This window comes from Triturus cristatus, chromosome 1_1 (assembly GCF_964204655.1).
Source record: "Triturus cristatus chromosome 1_1, aTriCri1.1, whole genome shotgun sequence".
NCBI classification, from domain to species: domain Eukaryota; kingdom Metazoa; phylum Chordata; class Amphibia; order Caudata; family Salamandridae; genus Triturus; species Triturus cristatus.
In genome coordinates this window covers 31,726,839-31,748,918 of record NC_140579.1, presented here as the reverse complement: position 1 = coordinate 31,748,918, position 22,080 = coordinate 31,726,839, and the positions used below count along the sequence as shown (strand labels likewise).

The following is a 22,080-nucleotide window of genomic DNA, read 5'->3' as shown; positions in this document are numbered from 1 at the left end:
ATATATACAATAATTGACTATTAGCTGAGAAGTTACTGACAAAGCATCCTGTTATATGTATAACGCAGACTGCAATAACTCCTCTCTAGTTACGGTTAGGTCAGAATTTCCATTGATAAGAAATGTTCTTGTTTTCTTAACTTTCATACCATTCAACAGATCTGTCCAAAACTCCCCCTCCCCCCCCAAAAAAGTGCCTCCAATTTGGGTTCATCGTGCCAAGTTTCGTGCAGATTCCTCAAGCTGGGCCTAGACATAGGGATGTTCCAAAAAGTGGCATTTCCCATTTTAACTCCCACAAGATTCTTTGCTCCTTGATGCAAACTCAGATGAACTGAATGACACTAGACGCGGCATGCCATCATCAGCCAAACTGTGTTCGGATGACAGAGACATCTATAAAAGCACTAACGATTTAAAACAATTGTAATTACCTACAGTAAAATAACTAGTGTACAGATTCATCTATTAGAATGACTAGGCAAATGTAAAATAAAATAATCTAACCTTTGCTAAAATATTCTTGTGAAGGGTGAATAAAAAGCTTATTAGTTTCTCATCCAGCCCCTGTTCCAGTAAAGTCGCTTATAGTTTCGATCAGTTAACACAGTCTAACGCCGTTGACTGGTCCATACATGCCAGGTATAGTGGGCAGTGCTGGGCAGTGGTTTATTTGCCTCTGACCAAATTAAGGTTGGGGTACTGCTCCACAGTACCCAGCCGCTCTCTAAATATATATTGGCATAAATTAAGGATGCTATTTTTGTTGGCCCAATCACAGATTCTATTATAAATGACTCTGCCGATAATTTTAACTTAGATGTCAATAAGGGAAATGGGCCGATAACTTCTAGGGTTAGAGTGATTGCCCTTTTTAAAGACGGGTACAGTGATCAAAGGTGACCAGGATCTTGGCAGTTGTATATAAGCTAGGCTATTAAAGATGCTGGACATCAATGACGCCCATAACTCTAGGTTGAATTTTAGGAGGTTGATAGGCCCCCCCTCAGGACTGGGTACTTTACCTGCTGGGTTCCGCTGTATTGCTAGTGTTACTTCATATAGCAAGAAAACGAACCTGCCTTCAGGGGTGTTGCTAGTAAAGGGCTCATAAGCACTAAGGGGCGTATTTACTAGTTTTGACGCAGGGCAGCTCAGCAAGTCACTTTGCTGCACTGCCCTGCCCCAAAGGAAAGGGCAGGAATGCACCGTATCTATGAGCTAGGCACATTCCTGTCCTCTTCCACTGCGCTGGCACACAATCGGCTGCCTTGCACCAACGCGTGCACCCTTGCACCATGGTGCATGGTTGCCAAGCTCGGTAAGAAATTGAGGATCTGGACAGTGTCGGCCCCACAGGACCCAAACATCTTCGCAGGCACCACTGGTCCATCTGATCCAGGCTGACCTGTACCGTTTAATGATACTATCTGCCCATGCTCTCGACAAGATGTGTTCAGCCTGTGTCGAGAGTCCCAGAACCGACCAACGTCCCCTGGAATCCACCAAGCATCAGGGAGAGCGCGTTTTCCAGCACCAGTCTGTGCGGCAGGCGATCCGAATTGAGAAGAAGTGGAGAAAACAGGGGGGAGTGGGATTGGAGAATCCCAGGAAAGTTCCAGAAGAACCAGAAACCAGAGATGTCTTTGTTGGTGTAATCATCACCACATCCACTTTCTGTCACCGGATCTGGACCGTGGCCTGGGTGAGCATTACAAATAGGCAAAATGCAGAGGCCAGTCTTGCATGAAGGCGGCCTTCACCACTGCTTGTGGGTCCGGTCTCTAGCTGAAGAACCTGAGAAGTTGGTGATCCAGCTGCGTTGCTAGTAGGTCCACTAAAAATGGACCCCAGCATTCTGGAGGGCGGTAAACGCTTCTGGATGAAGCCTCCACAAGCTTGAGTGCCAGAAATGCCGGGAGTGCCAACCCGCCACCACGTTCGCCTGACTTGACAAGTACTCCAATGTCTCTGAGACCTGATAGTTCAGGCAGTATTGGCATAAATTTGTGGCCAGGTCGGAGAGGATCTTGGAAGCCCGTGTCCCCCTGATGAATGATGTATCGTGCCGCTGAGACATTGTCCATCTTGAGGAGAACAGAAGACTGAATCCTGCCCTTCATCCAGCACCGTACTGCGAATGACACTGTGAGGCACTATAAGCAATTTATATGAGGTCGTCTCGTGGGGGGACCAAGAACCTCCGGTGTAAAAATCATCACACCATGCATCCCAGCCTGACCTGCTGGCCTTGGACTTGATGACGACATCTGGGTCCGAACCAAAAATCGCTCGCCCTTTCCAGGCTTTCATGTGAGAAAGTCACCAGATTTCCCCCATTGCCTCTTCTGAGAGGGACTCTGTCTGTGAGTATGTAAGACCCTTGCGCAGATGATTTGCCTTAGGTCTTTGAAAGGCCCGATAATGTAGGGGTCCCAGAAAAATGACCTGGATGGAGGAAGAGAAAAGGCCGACAAGATGGGCAATTTGATGCAACCGACGTGCAGGGCTTCGCCAGAGTTCTCATCAATTTGTGTCTAATCTTTGCTATTTTCTGAGATGGAAGGCTCAGGAAGGATGTGGTCGAATCAATGACAAATCCCAAGAAGGTCACTCTTCGTCGTGTCGTTGACCACGAATCCCAAGTCTTCCAGAAGGTCTATCGCCATTTGTAGTTGAAGCGACAACTGTCGTGTACACTGAGCTATAAGAAGCATATCGACAATGAGACGTTTCCCTGGCACCTGCTGGTGTTCCACCACCAGTTTGAGAAACTTGTTGAAAAACCAAGGGGTGGTGGGGAGTCCAAACGGAAAGCTGGAAAACTCAAACGTCTGATGGCGCCAAAGAAACTGAAGAAACCTCTGGTGAGGAGGAAAGATTAGGAATGGCAGATAAACGTTCTTGAGGTCCATACGGACCATCCAGTTGCCCGGACGCAACACATCCTGCAGGAAGTGGATTTCCTCCATCTGGAAATGGTAGTAAACCAGCCATTTGTTGAACTATCGCGGGCTTATGACAGGACGACAACCTTCTTTGGTCTTGATGACCAGAAATAGGTTGCTTAGAAACCCGTGGGGGTGGATGGCCATTGGACAAATGCACCTTTTTCCAAGAGTGATTGAACCTCCACCTCTACAAGCGCGACTTCCTGAGAAAAGAATTGGATCAGCTGAGGGCCGGTGGGTTGGAGCGGGGTGCCATAAAATTCTGTTTGAAATCTCTGCACTATCTGCAGGACCCACGTGTCTGTTGTGAGTGTCCTCTACCTTGTGAGAAAGAGAACTAGTCTGCTTTCCACCTGGATCAAAGAAGAATGATGAGTACTTACCAGAATTGGAGTGGTTAGATTGCCCCTTGAAGCCTCTGAAGAGTTGACTCCTGGTGGGTAAAAGATGACGAAACACTGCTGGTCCTGATAATTGCAAAACAATTGATTGACAGAATGCTGAACAATGTCAAACATTCACCCCCAGTACAGAGATCTGGGCCTAAATTTATTTTTATGCTCACCATGCCATTTAAGTTTGCAACCTGCAATATGCAAATTAGTCTTGACCCTGCTCCCCATAGGAACAGTCCTGCCTGAACTGCCAGGCCAGGTCCTCCCTGGTCCGGAAACAATAATTCTGGGACCAGTTTCAGGGTATCAACCTCATCAGCCAGGCTAGCTTAACTCCAGTAACATGGTGAGCATGGGACCCACGTCTGGACATACCCTTCCCACTTAGGAGGACAAATGCAAAAAAAAACTATTGATGGACGGAATGCTGAATAATGTCAAACATTCACCCCCAGTACAGTGATCTGGGCCTAAATACATCGTTTTTTGCTCATCATGCCATTCCAGTTTGGACCCAGGCATATGCAAATCAGTCTTGATCCTGCTCCCCATTGTAACAGTCCCATGTGAACATTCCAGCCAAAATTGCTAGGCCAGGTCCTCCCTGGACGGGAAAAAAGCATCCTGGGTCCTGATTATAGCCTTGCCTGAAGTCTGGCCCTCTGGAAGGGGCTTGGGATGCGAATCAGCTGTCTGAGCGCCACCTACCATGGTCGCCCCCCAGGGAAAACCTAATTAGGGAAAACCCTCTTGATAGATGTTTGAGGTGAACGTGTTGACAAATATACTGAGCTTGTTAATAAAAAGGCTCCCCAAACAGCCCTCCTTGGGCCACTTCCTCCAAGGTGATGAGGTTCCCAATCTTTGGGTCCACCTATATCAAGACAGAAAAACGTCCCTTCGTGGATAGAGCGTAGTTGGCATTACCTAAGAAGATAATCTGTCTGTGCCGATCCGGAGAGCACCTGGGGGGAAATCAGGGAATCCGAAGACTTGGCATCCTCCACCATGTCGAAGATTTTAGGATTTTAGTGGCCCATCATGTCCAGGAGCTTATCTTGGCAAGCTCTCTAGGACCTGCCGATACCTTTCTTGGGGTCCTTGACAAATTTTGCTAGGAAAGTAGCCATCCTAAGGTCGATCTTCAGTGTCAATGTAACCTTGTCAGCCAGAGCCGGATGTGGGAACTGTGCCCACAGGCTGCTATGCGCCGCTTTCTCTAGAGGTTTACGTAGGCGGTTTGCCACATAGTGTGCCACTTTGTTGCCGGGGACCCATTCTGCTGATCTGGGATGAAGAATCTCATCTGGATCCAACATATCGGATCATGCCTCTGCAGCGGGGTTTCGGTGGCTGCAGAGGGGCGTACGCCACAGACTGGAGGATCCCACCTCCTCATCCGACAGTGAGTCCTCATTCTGATCAGGGGAGGGTGCTCCAGCGATTCTGCTGGATCAGAAGGGGGAACCCGCGGGGTTTTGGGCCATAAAGGCCTGCTTTAGGCACACAAAGGCATCTAGATCCACTCCCTCCATACAATGGTACTTCACCAGTGCTGGGTCAAACTTTGTAGGTGCTGGGGGCCCTGAAGAGGGCCCTGGAGCCTCCTGTGGTGCCTGAGGGCACTTGGCGCATTTGTAAGCAGTCAGTTGCACAATGCACTCTTCATAGGGCCTATGGCCTCATTAAATGCCCCGTAAATAGAAGCGTCCGCAGCATCATAAAAATCATCACCCCAGGGTAGGGCATCCAAAGGTTCCTCATACATGTCCCCTTCAACCTCCATAAGGAAGGCGTATCTTGAAAACAATGACAATACAGGCACTTATAGAGCTTTTTAGCCCCGTTTAGGGCTAATGTAGGTAGTCAGGTGGCTGTAAATGGTGGACTGTGGATTCAGTCAAGGGTTTCTAGTGGGCAAAGCCACATACAATATGGGTCTAGGCCAGGAACACGTCCCCCCACTGCCAAAATCAGTAGGGGAAATCAAGTGCCTGGGAGCGTGTTCTCCCACAGACCCTTGTGGCCACCAACAGTAATAAAAACCCCTGGGGGCATAATAATGCACTTACTACTGACCCAAGCAGGGCGTCAATGCAGCAAACCCTAGGGGATTTCCCCAATCGTTTACAGACCCCAGCGTGCTGGGGCGTCACGCTCTAGGTCAAAAAGGCTCCAGGCGGCAGCTACCAGCACATGACCCCAGCATCCGCTGATGTGAATTGACAGGAATCGTGCATCAGTAGAGGAGTGTCAACCATCCCGTAGTGCCACCAAGTGGGTCGAGAATCGCACCACGAATCCACACCAGAATAGCAGCTGTGGAGGAGTGCAAAAACACGTTCCTGCGGCCATAACAAGCACACACACCAAATTAGGAAGGACTATGGGACACCTGGTGGAGTCTGATTGGCTCATTGTTGGAACTGTTATCTGCCATAGTTGGGCCATTTGTGGAGTTATTCTGAAGAACTCATGGGAGTTGTAGTTTTGTTGTGCATACTGTTGGGGAAATATTTTGTTTAATGAATGGCTGCTTCAATAGAACACAGATAAGCATAATCCTCGCCTCCGGTCCTGAAATGGAATTGGATTGGGTTGGCTGTAAGTTGTCCATCAATTGAACCTCTGGTTTTATGGTATCTTTAAAGTCTCTTTATAAATCCACCATCAATATTTCATCGTCTCAACACAGATGATGATTTTTTGCTGCAAAGCAATGTCTGGCTGAGCCCCTTCTGTAGGTCTTTGCCAGGATATGAAGGACAGAATCATGGCTATTTCATTCTCATGAGTGGAGCACTATCAAAAGTCTTTTTCATGAGTACCTCAAGAGGATCATGTCTCCAAAATGCTAAGTGATCCCTTACATGCCTGTAGCAGTGACTAGTGGTGTTTAAGGTCAACATTAGCTCCAGTGCTTGGAGGGCATGCCACATTTTGTTTCTGCCGTTTCCTCTTTTTTAAGAAAGTGCATCAGTTGGGTGATATGCCTGCATTCTCACTAATGGGGAGTTAACAGATTATTTGTGCAGAGACTCAAAATGTTGGACTTGCCATATGTTCTCTCTGTATCCCAAATTGTATATTTTACATGTGTTTGCTTTGGTAAGGATTGTATTGATATCGTCCACCATACCATCTTGCATAAATTCTTTTGTAGACAGACTCAAACATGAAACATTAGTCTAGTGTTAATATCCCTAGCTTATGCCAATATCCTGTGAACCTGGTGACAAACCTGAAAACTGCTTATTAACATGTTGAAACCAAATCTGTATGTGGTCAGTACCGCCTGTGTCTATTTAAATATTCGTGTAGTCAAGCCCGTGTTTGGTCTGAAGATGGAGTGATTGTGTAAGGTTAAAGTGAATATGATGGATTACTGTAGGGACAATCAAGACAAATCAAGTTAAATGCCTTTTCGTCTGTTTTCTGTAGCCGACAACTCCATAGAGACTGTCAACAACAGCTTGGCTGCCGATGGAGTGAGCCGCCTGATCCGGGTGCCTACGGGTTGCGCCGAGCAGACCATGATTTACATGGCACCAGGGGTATATGCCATGAAGTACCTAGATGAAACCGAGCAGTGGACCCAGCTCGGACCAGAGCGGCGGGATGAGGCACGAGAGACTATGGAAAAAGGTGATGTATCATCAGTAGCTAGGTGTAAAGATGGCAAAAGTACCAGCTGAACATTTAGGGAAAGTGTGGCTGTTAGGGAAATGCTAAACACAATCGCACTGGCAGTTCTATTGCCGTTATTAACCCACATTGGCGATGTACATTTCTCCATCATTGGATCTTTTATATATTGACAAGCCTAAATCATTCCCCGTCGTCAGAGTGGGCATCCCAGCCTGACGACGAGGAATGATTCAACCATGTCAATATATAAAACATTACAGTGTTGGAAACTGGAGTACAGGTAGGCAACTAATTTCTTATGATGAAATAATCTCATTAGTTAGTCCAAGGTATGCTCTGCTTCCCTCCCATATCATCTCAGACCTACATTTAGTAATGGTATTAGGTGAAATATTTTTTAAGTTTCTGAATACATCAATCAAGCTTGAAATCTAAAATCATATCTACTAAAATTCTCTGTAAATCTATACTATGGAATTTCTGCTGTGTTTGGCAACTTGTTAGCTCTTACCTTAGTCTGAACTCTCCCTGCCCCTTTTCCTTGGAGAAGAGAGTGGAGAGAGAGTGACCAAACCTCTAATGTGTCTTCAAGACATCAGCATCATTAAGACCAGGGCAAAGAAGGATGTTTCCAGTGCAGCCTCCATATCAGTGAAGGCCCTATTTACTGCCATGAATTGAGATCCCCAGCTGCCTGGCCCTGGTGGAGGGAGCACTGAAGGCAAAGAAAGATGCCAGTTGACAGTCATGTCTGACAGGTCTTGGTTGACTTTCTACTCCCAAAGCAGGAGTTTGTTTCACAGATACAACAGCCATGACACACAGGGGTTTATTCCCTAAGCTTCTCCAACATTGGGGTACACATGCATCAAACCAAATATTGGTCGCATAGGGCCAGATTCGCAGAATATGCCCCTTTGCAACCGGTATTTTTGCATTTGGGATGCATCATCCCAAATGCGATTCCTTATATGCAATGCATTACAGAAAAATAATTCCGATTTCGCAATTAAGAATCGCAAAAGGTGATGGTAATTTGCGATTTCTTTGAAAAATGCACCAAAGTGCATTTTTCAAAGTCCCATGTTACACACGCACATGCCCTTGGGGCATATGTGTGTGCAACATGTGGATACACTGTAATTTAAGGGGTGCAACAGGGTGTCCTTTTGGCACCCTTGCACCCTTGAAATTGCATGCGCAATTTGCGAGTACATATTGGGTACTCTGTTGTATTCTATGTATTACTTTACTTTGTGCTGTAGCCCTCTGTTGCAGCTCAATGTTGTAATGCTGGTGTCATTCCTGTTAGAATGTTCTATGGTTGCCTGGTTGCCTTGTTGCTGGGCTTGTTGTATTCAAAAGGTTTGGAGGACGGTTGGAGCTGGATGGAGATTTGCCTATGTCTACTTTCTGCCTTGTAGCCTACATCTAATAAAGTTGTGAAATCAACTCCTTCATGCCTGCTTCATCAGTACAAATTTGTGGCGACAAGCTGGCTACATGGTAACACGCTGAACCCTACGTGTGCATTCTGCTATCCGACTTATCTAAAGGAGAAAACTAAAGGTTCCAACCTTCCTTGGCGGTAAGACTGTTGTCTGACTTTAATTGTTCGCCATTCGAATCGCCCTTAAGGCGCACCGTTTCGGAATCGCATTGTGCGCAAGCAGACTGCCGTTATTTCTTCAAAGAGTTCTTCTCCGTTTTGACTGTGACTGTATAGTGCCCTCCACGCTTTGACTGTTTTTCACGTTATCGCAATGCTTTGTCTGTTTTACTGGATACTATTTTCAATGCACTTTAACACTGTGCATTGGGTGGGCCAAACGCCTTGCCTGTCCTTGCCTGACTTACACACCTCAAATAGCAAGCCAGATCCAGTGGCTGACTCTGCCAAACTCTGTGCGTGTGACACATCACACATTTCTCGGCAGTCATCTCTATTACGTTAGGGTGAAACTCTACTAAGGCTTTCACGGGCATTCAGCAACCAGTTCAGCTGCATGTGAAGCCGGTCACGGTGACTGGCACACCTTCTTTTTTTTTAATCGTGTTTAACTTCTGGTTGAAGTACGGTGAAACGCACTTAATTATTGAAGATATTTATACGGTGATCAGCACAACAATACAGTTAAAAGCACTATTTACATGGCAGTCTCAAGTTGTTCCTGCAAAGCTGATCAGGGTGATTAGCACACCTTTGTCTTTTCTTGCTGATGTCATTTCACATTTTGTGATCACCATATCCCAAGTGCTATTCATATCAATTTGGAAACCATTTTGCAAGAATTTGTTTATAAAAACTTTTCAGGTGGGTATTATCTCGATGATCCACACATCTTATCGATGATCCACACATCTTAAGTCTGCACAGCGGAGATCAATACAGTTATTCTCACCTTTTTGCCAGCTTTTAACTTTTATAAAGAGAAAAGCGAATTAGCACACGGTGATTCGCACACCAATATTTTTTTCTCACTCTGCTGTTTTTCTGTTGTTTCATTACCTCTTGCAATCTTCGTTGTTTTTTTTCTGCTGCATTTTTCACCCTTCATCTTTTATGTGACATCTTATACATTTATTTTAGTTTTTTCTGTATCTTTTCGTCTTTTCGTCCACATCTGGATCATGCAAACTGTTGTTCCTCCTCCTTCTTTCTTGGACTCTCCTGGAGAACCTCCTGTTCAATGGGAGATTTGGTTTGATGCTTTTAACACCTATCTCGGAGCAATTGGTGCTTCCAGATTTAGCAGTCAGCGCAAAAAATGCCTTCTTCTCCATTCCTTGGGATTTGAGGGTAGGTCTATTTTTAAGCACCTTCCTGAAATACCTCTTCTTCCAGATGATGATGGTGATGTCTATCAAGACACCATTACAAAACTCAAAACGAGGTTTGATGAACAACCAAGCCTAATGGTTTTATGTCACAAATTCTTTAAAAGACGTCAAGGTGAAGGAGAAGACATTGACTCTTACATCTCTGTCCTGCGCAGTCTGGCCTCTGTTTGTCAATTTGAAGTATTTACTTATCAGAGATCAATTTGTATGCCAATGCAAGGACAAACAAATTCGCCAAAAATTCTTGTCTCTAAGTAACTCCACTCTTGATGAGACAATCAAAATAGCGAAAAGTATTGAAACGTCCCAGATTTCGCTGAAGGAACTAGAGGATAAAGCTCTTGAATCAGTAAATGTTGTTATAGGTAATGCTAAGGTTGATATTCGATATTCTTCCCCAAGAAATACTGAAAGTAAAAACTCCTCTGTGGGCAAATATGTGACACAATTTTCTAACACAAAACAAATGAGTTATCGCTGTGGTAACCCACCTCACCAGAAGGGTGGGAAGTGTCCAGGTGGCAATGTTGTTTGTAATTATTGCAAAAAAGTAGGCCATTTTGCAAAAGTATGCTTGAAATTGAAAAAAGTTTAAAAAACGGTTGCATGTGTGTTAGAATCTGATCAAGAGTCGGATTCTGATGTTGTCTCTGTAGTTACTGATGTGCATGATTCTGAACCTGTTGAAGGTGATCCAAGTAACTATGTTGATCCTATAGTTGAGATCTGTGTTGGTGATAAATCTCTAAATTTAGTTGTTGATTCAAGTGCCAGAATCACAATGATGAAACAGAAACTGTTCAGCGAAACATGGGAAGACAGACCTCTTGAACCTCCTGATCGTTCCCCCGTTTCATATGAGGGATGGAAAATTGAACTCTTGGGTTACATCGAACATTTTTTAGTTTTCAAGGGAAGGAATATTAGAGGCAAGATCTACGTTGCCCTCAATGGATTGAACATTTTACATTAACATTTTAGGCTGGTACCACCAATGGTTATTTGGCATGATTCTCAAGCCGGGTACGAAAGAACAAGTTCTTGTAGTTTCAGAAGAGTATCAGCAATGTAAGTGGAAAGAAAGATTTCCATCTGTTTTTGGTGATGGTTTGGGAATGATACGAGGTTTCAAACACAAGCTCATTGTAAAGGATGGAGTCCTTCCTGTTAAGTACAAGTTTAGGGGTGTGCCTTTCAGCGTCAGGGACGATCTTGAAAAGGAACTAAAGACTTTGTGTGATCAAGGGATCATCGAGCCTACAGAGTGTTCTCTTTGTCTCTCACCATTGGTCGTTGCACGCAAGAAGTGTGGGAAGTTACGTGTTTGCGTGGACTTGAGATCTTTAAAATAAAGACATTTGGATTGATTCTCACCCCTTACCCAAGATCTGCGACCTGTTTGCATGTGTCAGGGGGTCAAGGTATTTTTCCAAGTTAGATCTTGCCTGTGGGTATCATCAAATTAGGTTACATTCTGAATCACGCCCTCTCACTGCGTTTGTGTCACCCCTAGGTACGTTCCAATACAAGCGAATGCACTCCGGGCTAGCTTCAGTTACCTCTGTCTTTCAACGCGTCATGCAAAATCTACTAGGTGGTATTGACAGAGTTTTAGTATTTCAAGATGACGTGTTGATTCATTCCAAAGATGTCCCATCACATGACCCCTTACTGAGCAAAGTTTTGGGGATTTTTCATAAACATGGTGTGGTGGTCAAATCAGAGAAGTGTAAATTTCTCAGTGAAGAGATTGAGTACCTTGGTCATGTTTTTTCTGGTGAAGGAATTCGACCCAGGAAGGACTGTTAGATGCTATCACTTATGCTTCTGCACCAGTGGACAAGACCGGTGTCAAATCTTTAATTGGACTATTAAAGTATTATGAACTCTTATCTTGTTTGTGGGCAATTGAAAAGTGTTGCCCATATGTCTGGGGCACACGTTTCTTTTTGAGGACGGATCACAAACCTTTGATTAGTATACTTGGTGCTGGCACCAGTCAATGTTGTTCCCCTAGGATTCTCCGGATGGTGTCTCACCTTATACAGTATCAATTCAACACCGTCCATGTCTCTGGTGGTAGGAACATTAGGGCTGAATTTTTGTCACGGTTTCCTGTGAATGAGGATGAAGGGGAACATGGTTTCCTAGATTCTTGTGAAGATGACACTGATGACTGTTTTGTAGCTGCACTGGATTTACAGGAACATGATCTTGGCACAGAGGAGAACTGGGTGAGTGCCCTTAGGAATGATGATGTCTTGCAGCAAGTGTGTGAGTTTGTCAGGTGTGGGTGGCCCAGAGAGCGCATTCTTTCTCCACGTCTCCAACCTTTTTGAGAAGGTTGAGTGAGAAATGTCTCTGGGAGGTGGAGTTTTGCCACGCTCAGACAAGCTTATTCCCCCGCAGAGCCTTAGGAAGGGGATTATTGCCAAAGCTCATGATGGTCATTTGGGTTCTACTCTTACAAAGCAACATATTTGTGAGGTTTTCTGGTGGCCCTCTATGGATGTTGAAATTAATGATGTGGTTGATATGTGTGTTGTGTGCTGCACAGCTGACAAGGGGTTGAAAGTGTCGACTCCACCTCTCCTTCCTATCGAGTGTCCATCTGGACCTTGGACTAAAGTCGGTTTGGATATAATGGGTCCTCTTGAAATCTTGCCTGGTGGTTGTCGATTTATTTTGGTGCTTGTTGATTATGGGTCAAAATGGCCAGAAATCAAACTTGTCAAGGATCCCTCTTCTGCTGTTGTTATATCTTTCCATAAAGAAGTGTTCATGAAGGAAGGGTTTCCTGAGACCATGGTCAAGGACAATGGGACACAATTTATTAGTGCTATTTTTCAGTCTTTTCTACAGTGATGTAACATTAAACCTGTAAGGAGTTTTCTTTATCACCCCCAGTCTAACGGTCTCGTTGAGCGCATGAACAGAGTGGTGAGTGACTGTATCAAATGGGCCAAGTCTAGTGATTTTGATGTGGTGAAGTCCTTGGATAGCATGCTCTGGTTCTATAGGACGACTCCCCATTCTACGACCAAAGTATCTCCTTTTGAACTTTTAAGGGGAAAGAGGGCCAGCACTAGCTTTAAGCCTGCTTAGATGAATAAATGGGTTAAGACCATATCTGATGTTGAATTTCTCATGGATTTGGCCAAGAAAATGTCTCTATCTCACAATCCAAACAAAAGTCATGGTATGACAAAAAGGAAGCTGTTAAGACTGTTCCTGTTGCTGTGGGAGATTTGGTGCGTGTAAAGTCTCCCATACATGTTAAAAAGGGGCAAAGCAAGTTTGGTGCTCCCATTTCTGTCACCAGGGCGGGGAGGAATGCTGTTTAAGTTGAGGGAGGAAAGTGGTGGAATGTAGGTAAGATTGTTAAAGTCAGGAACGTACCACTTGGTGTTTCTGACTCTCCTTTAAGTCATGACGTTCTTGTGCCTTCTCAGGTTCCTGTTAGGAGAAGTATCTAGAGCTATTCCCAGCAGATATAGATTGTAGTTTATTTTGTTCTTTACCTTTTCTTACGCTCCTTGGCTTGTTGTTTTATATATATATTTTTTTCTTCGTTTTATTGAGAAAAGAGGATATGTTGTATTCTCTGTATTACTTTACTTTGTGCTGTAGCCCTATGTTGCAGCTCAATGTTCTAATGCTGGTGTCATTCCTGTTAGAATCTTCTATGGTTGCCTGGTTGCTGGGCTTGTTTTATTCAAAAGGTTTGGAGGGCGGTTGGAGCTGAATGGAGATTTGCCTATGTCTCCTGTCTGCCGTGTAGCCTACAACTAATAAAGTTGTGAAATCAACTCCTTCGTGCCTGCTTCATGACTACATACTCGCAAATTGGGCATGCAATTCCCATTCATTCCTATGTGACTCTAGGCCCATAGGAATGAATGGGAAGCAATTCCTTAATTGCGAGTCTCAATTAAGGAATTTGTAGGAATCGCTAATTTATTTGCGATTCCTACATGCATAGCCAATAGCGAATCTTTAATTGCGATTCCTTAAAAATCGCAATTAAGGATTCGCTATTGGCTATTTTGATGCGTGTGCACCTGGATCTTTTATGTAATCAAGCCCGTCGTCAGGGTGCGAATCCTTGGTACACTAACATAGCAGAAAACAGTGTAAAATATATATAGCATACTATACACTGTTCAAAAAAGGCCATAGGCCTAAACAGCATAGAATCTTTGATAGCATAACCACCTCATTAGAAAGAACCCAAGCTTCAGCCAATGAGGTGGAATCTTAAGCTCTCCTACTCCCCCTAAAGGCCACCATAGCTCAGATTTCTACTGCATGTCGTGTAAATGGGAGTCTCCTGTCAGATCTCTGGTCTAACATATCAGTAAACCTGAAATTGTTAGTATATGCCCTGAATTCAAATCAGCCCTGTCTTTAGCACTGACGTACTGTGAGTTCTGTTTAGGGTAGATTATGATATTTTCTGGACCAGCAGGGAGCTCATTTTATCTGGCAACCAACTGTCACCATGGCTAACAAAGAAAATACATCTTTATTTAAACTGTATTCATCTTGTGGCAACAAGAAGATTTACACTGATGACCCACAATCTCTGTGTATTTATTGCAGTTATCCAACACATAGGCCAGCAGATTGCAATATTTGTAAGTCTTTCTCAACTAAAATCCTTAGAAAAAGGAGGTTGGCATTGTTCCTTATGAATAAAGAGAATTTTCCTTGTTCTAAGGGAGAAGCCCCCTATTCAGGGTAGGATTCCGTGAGAAGTGCCCTTTTAAGCACTTCCACGAAGGCAGCGCACAAGACAAGAATTGTGCAGTTTCCTGAGCATGATTTGATCAATTCCATGCTGTAAGAAATGGGGTGATTGGTTTACGGGTGTGAAATCCTTCTCATGCAGCAATCATAAATGTTCTCACGGTGAAGTAACAGGCAAACCCTAAATTTACCTGTGCTCCACCCTCGGGTAGCTTGGCACTGAGCAGTCAGGTTTATCTCAGAGGCAATGTGTAAAGTATTTGTGCAACACTCGAAACAGTAACACAGTGAAAACACACTATAAAAGGAACCCACATCAGCTTTAGAACAAAACGCTTATTTTTAATAAAAAAAATAAGACCAAACAGCCAAAAATCCAATCAGTATAACCGCAGTTATGAATTAAAAAAAAATGTAGGGTAAAATACCACAACAAAGCACTAACCATGGCTATCTGGTTGTGTGAGACCTACAAAAAGTCACAAGTTCAGGCTGACCGCGATGGAACGTGGATCGAATACAGGGCCCGGTAATTCCCGCTGAAAAGTTACCTTCTCAGTCCAGCGCCAACAGTCCTCTTCACAGTTAAGGGGCCGCAAGGAGTAGGGAAGCTTCACGGATGGTTGTCGATGCTGCGCTTAGAGCAGGCCGGGCACCATGGGCAGTCATCCCTGTAGTGTGAAGATCCTGTTGTTGCCACGAACGGTCGGGCCGGTGCTTTGCGTTGTCGATTCATGTAATCGAAGCTATAGCACGAAGGGTCGGGTTGACGGAAATTCGCATTCCGGGCTGTGCGAGGGACAAGGATTGAGCTGCAACTGGCCCAGTCATGGAGAGTGCAAAAACTTCAATTCAGTCTCGCTGAGGCCACGCCAAGGGTCGCGGACCTGAGTGGCACCACTTGGGGGTCAGGGGTTATATCAAGCTGGATCTGGGTAATGGTGCAGGTGATTGGTAGCCAGTTATGTCCCTCTTGCTCAGGACAGGAAGCCAGCAGACTAGCCCTTAGAGTCACTCCGAGAGTCCTGGGTTCAGGTGCAGGTCCAAATCCTTCTGCATCAGGCAGGAGACAGGCAGGCAGCAGGCCAGCACAGCAGAGCAGCAGTCCAGCGGAGTGGCAGTCTCATCAGCAGCGCAGCAGTCCTTCTTACTGGCAGAATAGTCACAGGTTTTTATACCTGGTACCCTTCATCTGGAAGGTTGGAAAGGCTTCTAGAAATGCTCTTCGAAGTCCACAGGCTCCTTGTTCCTTGTCCTGCCTCCTAGGGCCAACAAAATAAATTTAAGCAAAAAGAAGAAGGTCACGGCAAAATGTTTGGGGTTGACCCTGCAGAGATGGCCAGTTGCAGCACATGCCAAGAAACACTGCAGGAGGTGCCACAGGTTCCTCCTAAATTTATTTTAGAACGGCTGGTGTCACATCTGTAGAAGGAGTCCCATGTGTGGCAATGCAAAATTTAGCAAATATGCACACCCAGCATGTCCAATGTCAAAGGCGTCACTGTCCTTATTTGAAGACATATGGTCAGAACTCACTTTTTTTCTTGAGGGTTAGAAATAATGTGGCTATACTGCATCTACCTGATGTGTTTTATACACAATACAAAATGAGAGGCCTTCCTTATGTTTCCAATCACAGCATGTGTAGCTGGAAAATTAATAGCTTGTGGAGATGTGCCGTGAGGGGAGGGTACGAGGCATAGTCTGTAAGAGATACTATGAAAGCTGTTAGTAGGTCTCTTATTTCCTTTACCATAGCTAGGGTAACCTGCAAGTTCTGTCAGGCTAGGTCTTGATACGTGGGGTTCCCTTCCAACACCAGTCCGGACTACTCCAGCAACATAAGCATACCCACTTCAATAAGAACTGTGACATGTTGTAGCTATCCATACACCCAGTAATCTGATAGACTTCTAGCCGCAGATTGCTCACCTAAGAATAGTCCCCATTAGTCAGACTGGATCCAGAAAACTTTCATGAGCAGTACCCAGGCACACCAGTAGGTGGCATTGTTAGGCTCCATGCTGGAAGTGATATGTGCTGTGCCTATTTAAGTGCCACCTCGGCATGCTGATGTCAGTTATCTTCTTACAGCACCAGCCAACGCATACCTGGAGAAGACTACCCCAATCTTTTTTGACTGACTCTTTTGCAACTTTTTGTCAACATATTTTTTGAGACTGTCTCCTGGTGTGGCAGGGATGTCCACAGTAAGTCTGATAACATCTCTCACACCCCCCTCCTTGAGCGTATCCAAGAAATTTGCTTCTCCCACAAGGCTCTATCCTGGATCAAATCCTTCCTGACGGTAGCCTTAGGAAAACTCTTGTCAGCTGAAAGACCAGTTGCAATGGGAGTTCTACAGGGCTCATCCCTCAGCCATGCTCTATTCAATATTTATATGCCCCCCCTCATTTCCCTGATAGTCTCATATAGAATCGCTACTACAGCCTTTGCTGACGATACACAGTTGATCCTTTCCTTAGACAAAGGTTCTTTCGGCTCTGAACTCAACTTCCAAAAACTGCTTCTGCAATATCATACTCTGGATGCAAAACAATCACCTCAAATGCAACACAGATACATTTGAAAACTGATTTTCCATAAATCAAACCTGTTCTCCTCTATCCAATGGTGGCCCATCTCCGTGTACACCCCTCATTTCACCGTGGAAATGTCAAATAATCAAGGGGTCAAATTTGACATCACCCTCCTTTTTCTCCAACAAGCTGTGGCAGCGGCTGGCATGTGTTTTAACCTAATAGAAATGTTTTATCTTCTTCCTCTGAAAGCCAGGAAAACTGTTACCTGCGCCCTAATTACTTTAAGACTTGACTACTGCACTGGTCTTTACGCAGGCTGCTCCAAGCAGTCAAACCATAAGCTCCAGATGGCACAACATGCTACTGCAGGTTTGGTGCTGCAACTTCCTAAGTTGAGCTCTGCTTCAGCTTCCCTGAAAAAATTCCATTGGCTACCAATCCATAAGAGGATGCTTTTTCAGATCCTACTACTGGTGTTTAGAGCCTTTAGGTCCACTGGACCCAAATACCTCACTGCCCATCTCTTCCACTACAGGAACTAGAGAACGCTGAGAACATCCTCTGCCAATCTTTTGAAGCCCCCATCCTATTGACTCAAATTCTGGTGGGGGGGGGGGTGGAGTCCTTCATGGTCTGAGCTCCAAAGCCTGTAACCAACTCTCCAGCTCTCTCTGCTTCATTGACATTAAATCAAAATTACAATGGTTCTGTCGGGTAAAACCATATCCTGCTGGATATACAGCAAGATGTCTGAATGAATCAGAAGTGACACTTCCTAACTTATGGCAGTCTGCTGGTGCTACTGGAGGGTGATGACGACGGGCTATCAACCTATTCACAGGAGCTCCTGGGCAGGGCTTGGACCTGTGAGGGTTTCATTAAATGGTAGAAGCAGTTCAGATGTGGTGACTCCTGACTGACGCACCTCAGTGAAGACATTGGTCTTGACAGCCACAGTTGGTAGATGAAGGTCCATGATCTCAGCTGCCTTCCTCACCACCTTAGCGAATGAGACTCCCTCCAGCATAGCCACGGTAGGAAGAGAAACCAAGCCATTATCTGGGGAGGTGTCCAGTCCTCTGGCATCCACCAGATCCTCACACCTGGTGTCCCCGGTGGTATCTGGGGCTGGTATTCATCAGGGTCCAGTGGCCCCTCCCAATAATCCCCAAGTCCTAGCTCACGGGCTTTGACCTTGAGGTCTGCTCCCAATCAGCGACAAAGTTGGCACTGGGCGACGCACATCCAGCTCTGTATTATAGTTGAGATGAGTATGTGGACTGTGCCCCCAGTGGATCGCTCCGACTCCAAGAAACTCAGAGAGGCACGGAGATGGCCCTGGTGCAGGCTCAACTGTGGTGCCAGACCTTGAATCCTGAGTTCCCTCGTCTCTTTGGATGACTTGACAGGACGGGGCAAAGTCGAAGATCTCTTCACCTACTTACTCTTTTTCCATTTGTGTGACTTACTTGACGCCCGGATGACTTCGATTGTGACAACGATTGCTGGGAGTGACTCTGCAACTAATGCTGGGACTTCCTCTCAACCGGGATCAAGATCATTGCGGCATCGCACGTCAAGTAGTGAGGAGCTTGAGGGACCTCTCCCTAAAGGATTTGGGGTGCATGGTGCCAAATTGGCTCACATCTTGGCATCGTGGTCAAGCTCAAGTCACCAAACATAGGCGAGGTGTGAGCCCGTCATTGACCTTTGTCAGTGGCAGGTACCACATTGCTTGAAATGAACGAATATCAAGCTTTTAATGTCAATGATTTTTCAGCAAGCAATGGGGTAACCCAGTATCCCTCAGAACCTGGGCAGACTTATATCAAAATTACAATGGTTCTGTCGGGTAAAACCATATCCTGCTGGATATACAGCAAGATGTCTGAATGAATCAGAAGTGACACAAAGACCAAGAAACCCCAATATCCTTATATGAATTCATTCATTTATGAATTTGTTCATCAAAAATCATTTGCAAAGGCCATCACAATACAGAGACATCACAAATAATGACCAAAGTAAAACTTAGTGCTCAGTGAAATAAGTGCAAAACAAAATACAGTGTAATTGTACAAAAATATATATTATTATTGGCCAGCAAAACCAAAATTCATAGTAGTCATGCACACTAAAGCAATTCAATAGTTAAGGCAGGCTCTAAAGACTGGTCCGGGGAAATTGTCGACGTTTGAACCCTGTTGATGCACTACTAGTAAGTCGGTGCGGGTCTTCATCAGGACAAAAGTAACAAAAAGATGGCCTGTGGAGAATAAATTAACTTAAAGTCAGAAGTGTCACAGGAAACTGAAAAACTACCACTCAAGGGTAATTTGAGGTGGTGTCCCACTCACCTATATTCTGGGCGGGGTATTCAATCCTTTCCGCAGATAAATGATTGAATGTATCTATATATGAGTAGAATAGATTCAAAATTCCTACTCAACAGACTCGTAAAATTACAGAGCTATTAATATAGACTCAAATAGTATTCGTGGCAATTGAAGCTCACCTCAATACTGAACGTCGTGCTTATGACTCTGTCACAAAATTAATAATTTGTCTATTGCTTCTCGAGAATGGTCCAAGGCGATCCAATCTAAAAGCCATTAAATTAAAAGGATACATATTATGTAATAAATCATACTCGTATCCAACTATTCTTCATTTACATAGTACTATTAAAATTGTTATCAAAGAAGTGCTAATGATGCTCACCTCTTGAAGCTCAAATGAGGCGAGAAAACGTCACTCAAATTGCTGTTACACTCGATCTGTCAAATAAAGATTGTGAATTAGGTATACGCTATTCTAGCTTAGCTTAATGTTATGGCTGTTCCAGAAGAGCTCTAGTTCCTGAGATTACCTGAGTCCGAGTGATTGAGAGGAACGGCATGCAAACGTCTCAGCTCGTCCGTGTCTGCGAAAGACGCGTTCGAAACGAGCATTGCATATATAACATCCATTGCGCATGCATCACTGCGTCCATTGGCTGTTGCTAGGAAGCGACGTCTATGCACGTCTTCACGTGATCGTTGTCTTGACAACATTGAACGCCCAAGGTTCATATCCTTGCCAAACCCTCGTCAATTACTTGATCGTTACATCAAACGGGCACTGTTCTGAGGTGAGCTCCCTATTCCGCGAAAAAGGAAACACGGGCCGCCAGACGTTAAAAGCAGCACCCTCATTCTGTTGATCCTAATGCGCTTGTGCGCCATTTAGGCGTTACGGGGCAACCGGAAACAATTATCCGTGATACTTATCGAGTATGCACACAAGGTGCTCTCGATCTACAAACTATGTATATGCCAAGAGAAGACAATCTCGCCATGAGTGAGATGACACGGGAAAATTCCCTTGGAAACATTGTCATGTGATTTGCGATGTTATTCGTAAAGTCATATATCTCACATTTTCCAAAACGATAATTGACAAATGTTGTTCATACATAAAAGACAATCCTTTCAGATTCTGGTGTTAAAGCAATTCAATCATGTTACAATTGAAGTTACAATTTTCAGCATAACTTCATACAAGTAGTTGGTCACATATGGATCTGTAACAATTTATCAATAACCGGTCTACTAGGAAAAAGATAAAAATAATAATAAACTCCCATCTGGAAAAACAATACGGAAATCATTATATATTGCCAGATTTGTAAAATTGTATAGTCATTGTGAATTATACATTACATACATAGTGGGAGGTGTAGATTCGTTAACATATGTTAGGTGGACACTATCAACCGTACAATTGATCCTACATTTTCAAATGCTAACCAGAACTAGATTATAATTGCCCCATCTGTCTTGTTGTCTCCTCCATCTCGTTCAGCCCGTGGTCTATCAGGTCAAGCTGATGTATCCATCTACATTCTTTATAGTTCAAGCACCTCGTGACTGAACCACCCCTTACACTAGGAATAATCTTCTCAAGTACCCACCATGTAAGATTGTGTGGAGCGTGTTGGTGTGTCATATAATGATCAACTAAGGGTGCCCCTTGTACCTTACATCTTATCCTGCTCATATGCTGTAAGATCCTCACTTTCACTTTCTGAGTGGTTTGTCCAACGTATATACACCCGCAGGGACATCTGATGGCATATATAACGTTGGTACTGTTACAATTTGTAAAGTGTGAGAGTGTATACGTTCTGTTGGCGTGTTCAAATGTAGTGCCCACATAGCATAACTCACAGGCCTTGCACTGTACACATTTGTGATGTCCAGTTACTGGAGGAAGACCAAAGTGACCTCTGAGGTCCAATGGTTTTGGTTCATCAAAATATGCACTGACCACTGTGTCTTTGATGTTTTTCCCCCTCTTGAAGGCAAAAATGGGGTTCTGTGTGGTCTGGATTTCACTTGCAACCAGGTTCCAATATTTCTTTACGATCCCTTTTATTTTGTTACTCCTGGTGTTAAATGTGGTGACACAAACCATTTTGTCTGTTTCTTTAGTTTTCTGATGGATCTCCAAAAGTTGTTCCCGGGGGCAATACCAGGCACGTTTTTTGGCTCGTTTAAGTAGTCCGGTAGGGTATCCCCTCTCTTTCAGACGGTTAGTTAATATCTCGGACTCCTTGAAATAGTCGGTTCTCCTTGAACAATTTCTTCTGAGTCTGAGATATTGCCCATACGGGAGGTTATCTCGCAAACTGCGTGGATGGTGCGACTGATATTTCAATAGTGAATTCCTCTCCATTGGTTTGCGGTACAAATCGCTGTACACAAAACCTTCTTCGACTCGGAAGGTGACATCCAAGAAATCAATGGCCTTGTTGTTACTGGTCATAGTAAACTTGATGTCATCAGATCTCATATTCAGCCAAGAGAAGAATTCATTCAAATTCTCATTACTTCCAGTCCAGATCATTATGACGTCGTCGATATATCTTTTCCATACCGAGATCGAATTGAGGTATGGATTTGCATGATTGTA

The 22,080-nt window shown here is 44.4% G+C and overlaps 1 protein-coding gene across 1 annotated transcript in view; it reads left to right on the top strand.

Annotated features, from left to right (window-relative positions):
* LOC146869242 (complement C4-like) overlaps window positions 1-22,080 on the top strand; it is a 550,923-nt gene that overhangs the window by 353,350 nt on the left and 175,493 nt on the right. The window contains exon 24 of the mRNA XM_085646117.1: window positions 6,788-6,991. Within this exon, the coding sequence (XP_085502243.1) occupies window positions 6,788-6,991 (204 nt within the window). The remainder of the gene's footprint in view (window positions 1-6,787; window positions 6,992-22,080) is intronic.